At 37.9% G+C, this 12,285-nt stretch overlaps 1 protein-coding gene across 4 annotated transcripts in view; it reads right to left on the bottom strand.

Moving 5' to 3' along the window:
• sema3gb (sema domain, immunoglobulin domain (Ig), short basic domain, secreted, (semaphorin) 3Gb) overlaps nucleotides 1-11,623 on the bottom strand; it is a 36,640-nt gene extending 25,017 nt beyond the window's left edge. For 2 of the 4 annotated variants that reach the window (XM_079896919.1, XM_079896920.1), the window contains exon 1: nucleotides 242-361. In XM_079896919.1, coding sequence (XP_079753045.1) covers nucleotides 242-278 — 37 coding nt within the window. In that variant the 5' untranslated portion in view covers nucleotides 279-361. Of the gene's footprint in view, nucleotides 1-241; nucleotides 362-11,172 lie in introns of those variants that run through there. The other 2 variants (XM_079896922.1, XM_079896921.1) reach the window with 2 other exon arrangements.
• Between the last annotated feature and the right edge of the window lie 662 nt (nucleotides 11,624-12,285).

Here is a 12,285-nt window from a genome sequence, read left to right as displayed (position 1 = left end):
AAATAGATAAACCTAATATCTTTGAGTGTAAATAATTATCTTTTTGGTGAACTCTTCCTTTAATGAAAATAGTGTAGAGCAGCAAAAAGAGAACAAAACTATAATTTGGCAAAGACTCTCTCTCTCTCTCTCTCTCTCTAACACTATATTTTTCTCTCTCCAGCTGAGCTCCTCTTCAAGTGGAAATTAGTTTCCATGCAGCAGGCATGAATACAGAAAACCAATAGCGCAGCGCATTTACCATTAAGGAGCCTGGGTATGTGGAAACAGTAGGTCATGGGGCGACCTGACACAAAGGATTCTGGGAGACTTTCCCTCAATGATTCAACTGCAGTGGCTCCCTCCTGCTGAACCGATGTCTGCATTTTCACTCACAGGACCCTTTAGAGCAGCTCTAATTGAAAAATAAGAAAGCATGATTCACAGAATCTCATGCTTTAGTGGGGAGACAATATTTAGAGGTATTTTTTTAATGTATAACTTAAGATAAAGGAGAGTTTGTAAGTCAATAAATTAATTTGAAAAATACACAGGATTCTTCAATGGGCCTCCAACAAAGAAAGACTTTTAGCAGGGGGAGCCCCAATGAATAAAGACAAGGCAAGATTGATCACATGACCAACACCCTGCGTGTCCCCCATTATTAAAAAGAATGTTAAATCTCTGTGTATTGGTTGTTTTTTTAATCAAACTATACAGCTAGGAATTTCAAGAGTGCATTTCTAACAGCTCATCTAGTCAGTAAAAATGATCTGAGAAAATTCTAAACCAAGGCCATTTCTGAGCTCTGAGGGATTGTCTAGAGCCGATTACCCTCTGCCACACATTCCTCTATAGAAGACGGGCCATTTTTCAATTCTAAGACCTGTTGGTCCTCATCAGTCTTCACAGTGACAGAAGACTCGTCCTTACATGTCTGTCCAGTTTCCTCTTTGACATATTTGTCCTTTGATGTAATCTTGTGCTCTCAAGACTTGTCTACCAAAACATTTTCGGATTAGGTTAATTACGTACGTTCATTGCTTTCTTTTTTTCTTGGTTCTCAAAGTCTCAAATACATAGTAAGGAAAACCTGATAATCTTCATTTGTTTCTCTCATGTTTATTTACTTGATTTGTATACCTTGTTGATACCTGAAAATGATTGAAGGATTCTAATGGCTGACTCCATCTTAAATTTCTAGATTGATGAAACCAGGAAAACCATCTCTACTTCTGTGGGTTGGATTACTGGGCTTCTCATGTGCTGAAGAGACCTAAAAAGCCAATAACTCACTACAAAAACACACAACTAAGAACTTCAACTGAGACTCACACTGTGCTTTTAAACCACAGCGGCCAGCAACCTTTAACCAAAGACACACAAAACACAATGACAGCATCGCTAAAGATGGATGATCAGGCTAAATCATGCATGCCAAGAAAACCAGAAACATGAGCTGCTCAAAAATCAAGGGATGAGCTTTCATTTGATTTCACTACATTTGCTCTATTTCTTCAAGGATGTAGCTCATTTTCCATTAGTCACTCTTTTTCATCCAGAAAACTTGTTTTCTACTTGATATTGGATGCTTTATTTCTGGTAAATGATGCAACAAAATTGGTGGAAAACATGAAGGTGGCTGTTTGGTCAATCAGTTGTGGGCAGTGACAGATTGCATATGTTTATCTGGGCCACCTGATATCCGGAGGCACATTGAGCACGACCCATGGGGAGAATTCAGAGGGGTACAATCAGAGACTATTGTCGCATTTTAGCCTGGAGCTGTTAGTGTCTGCAAAGAAGAATAATTTTGTAACTATTCGCTCTAGTCATTAAATAAATAAGCCTATATGTCAAAACAAGACAAGAGTGTATAAACCAATCCATATGAAAACTAAATACAACTAAAGTATAAAGTAACCTGTTTATGCGATTAACTCAACCCAGGCTCATTTGAAAAAAAAAAAAAAAAAAATCCAGTTAAATTTAGAGATAAACGTGAAATCGCACGTGCACCTCACACTTTTAATAACATTTTAATTTTTCATTGGGCAAGTGTCTTCAAATAGGTTTTCATGGGACAATGTGCATGTATAAATTCAGATAAAAAAAGTTCAAAGAGACAAGATGGTCTATACGTGACCTGATGTTTCCATGACAATCTGTAAGTCGCTGGTCACGCCCTTACTCACATCCGCGCCTTATGCAACATTCAGAGAGAGGTCAAGATGAGTTCAAGGTGGCAAAAAAGCCTTTAGCCCTTTTTAACAATTTATGTCAAGCAGCGTAAGTTGCCAGGGCATATGGCATCCAAATTGTGTTGCATTGATGAATATTGCTTTTTAAACTGCCTATTTCTCTTGATGAATAATTGGACTGCTTTGCAATAAAAAAATATTAGCTACCCACACAAACGTGCAATTAATTCCAGTGTATTTGCATAACTCTTTTGTACCGTGTTTTATTGTCACAGATATGCTATCAAAGCCTTTCAAACTAGAAGATGGTGATTGTTGATGTTGAATTCAGATTTACATGCATTAACAGTCTGGATAAGGCAGCGATGCAACCTGCATGCTTTAACTATGGTTCATTTTTACAATGTTATAAATACTAACAGAAGTGCTGACCATTTTCATTTTATAAATAAAATGACTTACTCACAGCAGTCTGCTTTAATAACTTATGAAGCAGTTTGGATTAGTAGAGAAATTAGGTTTCACCCTGCTTTTTTTCCATTATAATTCAATAGAAAAAGCAGAGAGCTGAAATAAAATCATCCAAAGTATCATATGTAGCATTTAAAATTAAGTGGTATGCATTTATGTTCTTACATAGGGTTCTCTTTCATTATTACTGTAATGTAGCTCTTTTCTGCATTGTCAAAAGATTGAACAAGAAACAGGCAGTCTAGTTTTGAAAGGGCAGAAGAGAAAACATAAATATGCACAACAAACAATAGAAACTTCTTAGATGAGAAGTGATAAATTGTCTATTAAAAATACCTGCTATAAAAATGTTTACATTGTAAAAAATAATAATATTGTATTGTGCAAGGAACCGCACAAAAATAAGTCTTTATTAATCAATAATCTGCCCCTGTAATAATAATTTATGTGAAAAAGAAAAAAGGTGTTTTACTGCCACTAGTGTTTATTTCATCTGGAAACTGCAGCGAATTGTATGTATAAGTGAGTTTTTGGAGTTGGATTACCAAAATGATTTTTTGAGCCTATAATTAATTTGCAATTTCATAAGCCAATCATTATAATTTGTTAATTGGTTGGTTTTTATTTGGTAATACCAATAAAAATGGTTAAAGAAAACTATAGAGTAAAACAACATAACAGATTTAAAGTAATACACGCATGTAGAAAAACCACTCTACATTACCCCACCCAAGATATACGGCTACATGACAAGCTGAACTAGAAACTTAAAATCTCTGAAATCCCCTCCAAACCCTCAGGCTACATTTCATACTCCTGTGAAGAAAGTGAGAATCAAAAACGTATTCTACAGCCCAAACCTTGTATTACCACAAGGTCTCTGAAGGTTTTGCAACCACTTTTCAGTTGGTACATCTGAGCAAACAACAGACAGATGGAAAAGAAGGAGAGAAAAGTAAGAGCTTTAGCCTGAGCAATTAAAGCACTGAGGTGGAGAAGCAAAGGTGAAGCAGTCAACCCTATCAGCTCTCAGAACGAAGGCTGGGTGGGGCTAATGCGGTTTGCTGTCAATGTTAGCGCTCATTAGCGTGACGCATTAGCTCAGCAATAGAGCTGCCACTGACTCGGAAAACAGCCCCCAGGGGCTAACAAGTGTACAAAGGGGTCAAGAGGGTCATGTTTCAACATCCACCACAGAAGAAATACAATAATCATTTACCAGGAACTCAGACTTAAGTTTAGCTTTCGACTAGAAAGTAAAATTCAACCTTCCCTGCTGAAAAATAAACAGCTTGAACTAGCCTACGCTGGTTTGCTGGTTTTTACTGGTTTAACTGATCAAGTGCCTAACCCAATGCCTTACTTCCTGTTTATTTGTAATTAGTTGTGCCCAAATACACATTTAAATATTATTGACTTTGTTCTGCCATCTAATCAACTGATGCAAAGAATACTGGCAAATGCAAGTTATCTTGCTTTTTATTATATTACCAAACTCTCTTTGTATGGATGTTTAGATATACCGTTTAAAAAATTAAATAAAAAAACCTACAGACACAGCTGTTTTCACAGTAAGAAAAAAAACTGAAAATGTACTGGTAATCTTCTGTCAGGACATTATCTGTCAAGTTTATGGGCATACTTTAACCCTAAAACACAACACAATGTGTAATTTAAAATACAGGCATGACACCTCCAAAATAAATACGAAGATTTCCTTCATATCAACATAGTGCATTGGGCCCTATTTTTATAGATTTTTCATTTAGTGTAGATAAACATTTGATGCTTTATTTCTGCTTTTTCATACACTCAATGTAGGCTTTGATGCATGTTTTTTGGACCTGTCATGCAAAAATGGCTGACAGCCAGCCCTAAAGTATACTGGCAAGCGGCATAACAGATTGGCTTTCTCGGGGCCAGGTCTAAAGTAAGTTCATGTAGTGCGCTTAACAAGCAAGGGAAGGTTTTCACGAACACACATATGCTCTCTAGTGTCAAGGAGCTAAGTGCATGCCACTGTTGAGGGAATTGTGGCCCTTCTCCAGCTCTAATGTTGGCTGCCCCCTACACGAAGGTTCGGCACTGTGCATTTAAACCGGGTGGAGCAGACAGCTTTGGAGTCATTGGCTAAGCTTCACCACCCTTAAGAACCGGATTCGGCTCCTGTCTTCAAAGGCCGCTAAGCTCTGAACATCTTATCTGCGTGTCTTTGAAGTGACCGCTACACCCAAACCACGGCGACATTTTCACCTTCACACATCAGCAGTGTTTTGCAGTCACCAAGCAACAACCGTTTCCTCACACAATGAGAAAAAGCAGCAGGGCACATATTATAGGTTATCTCCAATGGGGAAATAATGAGCCACTAATTCAGAAATAACAAAAAAGGCGCTTTTACATCATGCAATATTAATGCACTCCATCATTCCCAAGCCATGCGCACACACATAAATATGCACATATGAACTCTGCCCGTCTCTCTGTTTAATCCCCACCACAATGCTCCCCTCCCCTTTGGCAAAACCAGATCCCTGAAAGTGGTGCTTGTGTGTTGTAATGTTACAAATTGAGAGCAGGAGCATTAGAGAGACTTTACGCAGAGCGGGGCGAACAGCACATGGCCCTCCCAGTGCATACCAACACCTGTTTTGATGCCCTCTCTTCTTTTATTTACATGATAAACACTGAATTCCTCTACAATTACCCCACCAGCATGGCTCCTGCTATTCATAGCTGACAGCTGTTTTCCAGCGGACCTCATGATAGGATGCAATGTTGTTATGCACTGGACTAGGACTAATCCATTAGTTGTTGGTTTCAATGGTATTTTGATTTGTTTAGAATTGACTTTGCTTAAGGCCCCAGATTTTACATTGGAGATCCAATGACAACACAAAGCAGCATAGAAAAGTCTATCTATCTATCTATCTATCTATCTATCTATCTATAGCCAATTAAAGCAATACAAAATGCTGAAAACAGCAGATATAACAGAAATTACAAACAATCATTTAAAAGTGAATTAATGCATCACAACGTTATAATGTACAGTATAAAAATGTATATTCACTTTAATGTTTGCTTAAGATTCCAGATTTATTTTAATTGTGTGTAAGATGACGACAAAGGTAATCTAAATGCAAAAATAGAAGAAATGAGCATGCACAATTTAATATCTAATATCAACCAATAGCTGATATGAAACCAATATATTATGCAATAACTTTGCGACCTCATTCATACAACTACCTTAGATCATCTTACTGTGACCAATAGTCAAAGAAAAGAAAGGGTTAAATTCTCTAGGTAACACGTTTCCGTTTGCTATTTTTGGCATCTCTCATTCAACACTTGACTCAACATTTATTTTTATTCTTTTGTCATGCCATTACATTTTCCAGCTAGTCTGAGAACAACCAGACACTACAGTGTGCCATTTGAGTAGCATCACTGAACCAGTTAAACGGCTGACGAACACCCCACATCTTTTTTCCCAAGCCTTTCATGCCCTTCTGATGGGATGACTTCATTTTCTTTGTATCCACTGTCCTCTCCAGCCAGAGAATAGATAGTTTGGTTATCAGCAGACTCTTGCAGCAACTACCGTTGGTCTTGATTGGCAAAGACCCAAGAATCTTCAGAATGGAGGCTTAATTCTCCCAGGGCTGACAGCTGCAGGGATTAGGCACTCTTGCTCACTGTTATTGACGCCCCTGCATTGTGCCTTTCCCCATAAATGTGGCACCAGGACTGGGATGGGGTTGCTGACGGGGGCTGTATAGGGGGGGGGGGGGGGGGGGGTCAGCATTCTGAAGTCATGTCAGGTGCTTCTGCTTTGAAGCTTGAACGGATGCATTAAAGAACATTGAGAATATAGGATATGATAAATATATGAAGACCAAAAAATTGGGGAATCGGTAAATAGGCGTGTCAAATCATGCATATGAGTGAACGATTATCTCAAAGCAATACAGATATAATTTACAATCTGCATTAAGAATACTCTCATTCATAAGGTGGATGCCACCCATTTACACCATGACATCACTAAATTATCACTTGTGCCCCGTATTCCCCCTTCCACCAAACCCTAGAGTCCAGTCTGACCCCACTCTGACCCCCCAGCACCACTGACGCTGTCATGACAACCGTCTCAAGAGGCTTGTTGTATTTGTAGAGAGTGAGAAGTGTATACATGAGTGCATCTCTCTCTCTGTCTGTGTGTGTGTGTGTGTGTGTGTGTGTGTGTGTGTGTGTGTGTGTGTGTGTGTGTGTGTGTGTGTGTGTGTGTGTGTGTGTGTGTGTGTGTGTGTGTGTGTGTGTGTGTGTGTGTGTGTGTGTGTGTGTGTGTGTGTGTGTGTGTGTGTGTGTGTGTGAGAGAGAGAGAGAGAGAGAGAGAGAGAGTGAGAGACACTTGTGACAAATGGGAATTTAAGTGTGTCATTTACGGAGTGAACAAAAAAAGCTAAATGAATGTCGAAATGCGCAAAAAAACAACATGAGGTAAAGATCATTTCCCTGAATTAAGACAAAACAGGGAGAGGGATAAAAGCCTTAATATTTATAAGTTAAGGGAAGCAATTAGAATACTCATTATAATAACTTCACTAAAAAGATTTTGGTGGAAAATTAAACTAGTAAACAAACTTAAGGAGTGGATGGTCTGAAAGTGAAAAGTTTGAAATGGGAAATGAATAAAAAATTTGGATATTTTAAAAATTAAAGAAAGGCAGTCATCCAAACATTGACAAGCACTGATGTCCAATAAATTGTTTGCAAATTATAGCTGATGAAAGGACTATTTCTGTTCTCATAACAAATGTTCCTCATCACACACAAAACATTATGTCAACAGGTTTGTACATGTATTAATTATCCATATCTGGGCTCTTTGAAATATGCCTGTAAAAGTATCCGTGTGAATATTTATGTGCCTTTAAGGGGCTGTTTATATAAAAAAAGATTCCCTTCTTAATGTTCAAAGTGTGTTAATAACAAAGACATCAGCTCCAAGTTCTCTCATACTCTCTTCCCAAACATGACCTCATAATGTCTTAAAGGAATGCTCAAAATAGAACAAAGTGACCAATTTAGAATGCTTACTTCAGTCTTTTAACATTATTATCATCTTCTTCATCCTCATGACAAGGAAAAGGAAAAAACGATTAAGAAAGGATAAACTTGGATGCGAAACATCTTGAAAACTTGTCAGTAAGAGAAATATAGCAGCCATTGCATTAAATAATAAAGCATAAAACTAAGTGGAATTTATTTTAGAGAACATTTTGAAAGGTTTTAATATTTATAAAACAATACATATACGGTTTAAAATTCAGACAAAAACTGCATCTGTGGTTAAAAAGCTAAAGGCTGTCCCACACTAAAAGATTTTTAAAATCTTATTAGATTTTCAAAATGTGAGAGACCACATAGCGATAAAAAAATTCCTAGATTTGACCGATGAGACCAAGACAGCAAACCACACACTAAAAGATTTCTTTCAAAAACAACCAGAGTCCTGACTGTGAACACGGGAAATCCAAAAAAATGTGTCACGGTCAAACGTGACTTTAGAGTAAACAAACATGGCAAACGACGGGCAAGAAGAAATGGCGATAATAGTGTTTGGACTGCTTTTTACAGAAAATTTGCGGGGAAAAAAGTTTGGATGAAGCCGTGTAATGCTTCCATCTTTCGTCAGCTCTTTTTTCTGACTGGGTATCGTTTCGTTCCATGTGACAATCTACAGAGTAGATTGGTGTGGTCCGATATTCTTCCGAACAGATTCAATCACTCTTAACACACATCACACCACAGGAAAATCTGTTAAAATAATCTGTAGAACCATCAAGATAATCGGGTCTTTACTTGCAAAGGATTGTCGGAAGGGGAGAATTGGGCCCAAAATCGTCCTGATTATCTAGTGTGTGATTGCCTTAAAGTCGGGCTCCGACTACAGGAGTTTTTAAATCTTAACCGATTTTGAAATCTGGTGGCATTATGCACATAAGGAGAATCTTCACAAATTTTCTTCTTTCAAATCTCGAACTTGCACACACTATTGCGGTGCATCACACACTACAAGATATTCTTATGATTATGAGGCCAGATTAAAAAAACAGAGAAAAAACAGTCGTGTTGTTGTCGCATTTTGACCAGCCGTTACTTCATCTCCATTGTCCACTGGACTCATACAGCTGCGTGTTGTTTCATGGTTGCCATTTCAAAAGTCCCGTCACTTCCATCTCCTTGTAGACTTGTCTCTCATTGGCTATTGTGGAAGTACTGAGGTAATCATAGTCGTAATCATGCCGATTTAAAATCCTAAATATCAAACATGTTTGATATTGTCGAGGCGGCCCCGATGTGTCTGCAAGCAGATCGGGAGGTTTAAGATTTGATCTGTAAACGCCTCACATTTACAGATAATCTAGGCTGAACAATGGAACCGACCGATGCCCTGGATGCGATTTTTCCTCCGATTGTCGGAAGGGGTAAATCAGGCATAAATCGGGCCTGGCATAAGACACCTGTGTAAACTTGAGGAAAACTGACTTCATTAATAAAAATCACTTTGATACCACTTGGTTTAGTAATCATTACTTTTTGCAATGCTATGTGGTTTGATATTTTATCTCTAATAAATGTCCAAATAAGTTTTGGGACCACTGTATTTCTCTATAGTGAACATAAATGTACTTCTGTAAAACCTCACAATTACACATTTACATCAAAAAAATTAATTTTTGAATTAACATGGTTTAACTGTCAAAAAAATGAAAACGCCTGTATAAAAAGATGGAGCACGCAAGGGATTTTAGTATGGACTGCACAGCTTCTAAGTCAGTGTACAGTGTATACTACGATTGGCAAGATTAATAATTCATTAAGGCCTGTCAACAATACCAAAATAAAGGCAGATCCAGTGAACCCCTTAGGGCAAGATGCTTCTCAATCGATTTCATACCTTCTTTCCTCATTTCCCTCAATAACTGTTCAATAATTGATGAGACACAATCCACATGGATCCTAGAATTCCACTGTCAAGTATTTCAAGCGGCAGGTTGGTTTAGAATGACTTCAATGGGTTGGTAAAAATTCTACACCACTAAAACAGACCATCTTTTTATCAGGGTCATCTGCTTTCAGAGCAAGATATTAAAAAAAACAAAAAAAAAAAACATCTTAATGCAAATTTGGCAGAGAAACAACATAGAAGAGGCATTAAGTACAAGGGCCAAGGTAACAGACAGAGAATTGAATAAATGTCTTCATGTGGTGCATTTAATGAATCTAACTTAACTGCACCCATGAACACATAAACTGAGTTACTAATCAATTCCTTATTCATCATCTCTGTCTTAGCAGTACCTTAAGTTTACAAAGCAAGGACACAAAAAAAATTATACTTTTTTAAAATATTTCAACTGCTGCAAGAATAAAGCATGAATTTCAAAACAGCTTAAAAATCATAACCACTAAGAGCATTTTCATGTTTTGCGCAAGGATCTCAAGCATTGACGTTTGAAAACAACGTTCCAGAAACCCCCAAATGTTGTACAGCCAAGGCACTATTTCAGATAATGTTCACAGTCACTTTACAAATCAATCAAAGAACTGATTAAAGTTCCAAATTAAACACACATTCAATAGTTTTAGCCTTTTTTATAATGCCTGACCTGTCTTGAACTGTGTACCAACTACAAAAAAAGCTTTACAAAAATAAGCAACTATTTGAAGTCGTAAATAAAAAATATATCCATTTGCTATTCTATGCAAAACTTATATTAGAAATCTGCAAATGGGGCTATAGGGACTAAGATAACTTTATCTGATATTATTTTAGATCTGTTATGCTTATACCTTATGATCCATAATGCATTGCTTTTTCAGTTAGTGCTCCGAATTAATAATAAATTGAGCCGGTGAACATATATTGTGAATTTAGAAATGTCACCTCGTAGTCCTCAAAAGCTGCCTACTGACTGAGTTTGTTTTAACAGAAAACTGACAATTCCTGAGCAACTTTGGCGTGTGGGTGTAAAGTGGACAATGAAGGCTGATGTGGGAATCTCATGGCATCTTGAAGACGAAGGACCCTGTGGACCCCTGAGCCTGAGACAATGGCAGTAAGCTGCTCACCAAGATACTGTAAGACTTGGTGAAAATTAAATATAAAAATGAAAGATACTAAAGGCACTTGAAAACTTATGGGTCCGATTTTGTAAGTTCCTCATGGAACTGATACTTTTTTAAGGGGTTCCTATAGGTGCTCTCAGTATATTGATCAGTGAAACCTCAAATATATTTTCATTTTTACAGCATAGGCGTTCTGTATCAGATGCATTTTTGGGGATCATCTATGATGCCCTAAAAGTGATGTCTTGTTAGGCACGTCACTGTTTGAGACACATACATAACGTAAACAAAGAAATCTAATATGAGAAAAATTAACAAACCGTAGCAACTGTCAAACAAACATACTGGTCAATGTTTCATTCTTTAAGGAGCCACTTACTTCTTGTCCAGGTAACTTAAGATGGAAGATGTTACATTCCGTGGCACACAAGCTGTCCGATACGGGGGGGAAAAACAGTCACAAAACACACATAAACGCGTCAATGTCCATTTGTTTGTAATCTTTCAAGTTCTCCGTTGTTTCTCAGTTGCCAAAGTTTCTAGTCGCCGCAGTTAAAGTACTAGCGTTCAGAAACCGGTTACCCTTTGAGAATTACGCGGAGCTCAAAAAACAAACTTTCCCATTTCCAGTCGCACTGTCATTTTCACAATATCATAAGGGGGCAAATCCGTTAGTATTCCAGAGTCAGACGCGCTCCCTCTCTGTACGAGTCCAGTCAAGTGTTTGCAGGTGTCGGCTGTGCTGTGTGCTGTACCTCGCCCTCTCTCCACTACCTCCCTATTAAAACCAGCCAGCCGTGTCAGTGTTAACCAGCTCCCTGCCAGCACTCAACTGCACGGAGCCCCCGCTGCCTGATTGAGGCGCTGAATGAGGGATTGTCATCCAGCTAATAAACCAGGCCTCTTAGTTAATCTTACAAAGAGGGAATCATTAATTATAAGATAGTACATGGAGTTCCCAATACCGAGTCTTATTAACTTAGAATTATTACCCTTGGTGTCAGGTTGCACGGGTTATAATAAACCTCCTAGTCTGGTGAGGCCTCATATTTAATTCTCTCTGATGTGAAACAGAGCGGGTTTCTGTCAGCGGATCTGACATACTGGTGATAGTAGTCTTATCTTCTAACGGCAGATATGCTGAAATGAATATAACTCGGAAAAGATTAACATTTACCCAGTCATTTGGGTCTAAAATTATGTCACGATAAATTCTGTTGTTTCTACTATTATAGCGCACTGGAGTATTTTGAACACATAACCTGACAGAATAAGCTGCATTATTGGTGGTTTTACCTCTGACTGCGGAAGTAATTATATGTTGGTGTTTAATGTAGCTTTACATGAGCCTTATGGGCTGAACAGATTAAAAAAAAAGTCACATTAAACAGCAGATGTGCATCTCACAGTGTAGCTGTGCTGATTTCTGGTGTGATTTGAGCAATTCGTCAGTCAACAATAAACGTGAAATTGCTGTGTGATGTAAGCTACT

Source organism: Squalius cephalus, assembly GCF_949319135.1.
Source record: "Squalius cephalus genome assembly, chromosome: 16".
In the NCBI taxonomy this organism is placed as follows: Eukaryota; Metazoa; Chordata; class Actinopteri; order Cypriniformes; family Leuciscidae; genus Squalius; species Squalius cephalus.
The sequence above is the reverse complement of the archived record's forward strand: the minus strand, read 5'-3'. Positions and strand labels throughout refer to the sequence as shown.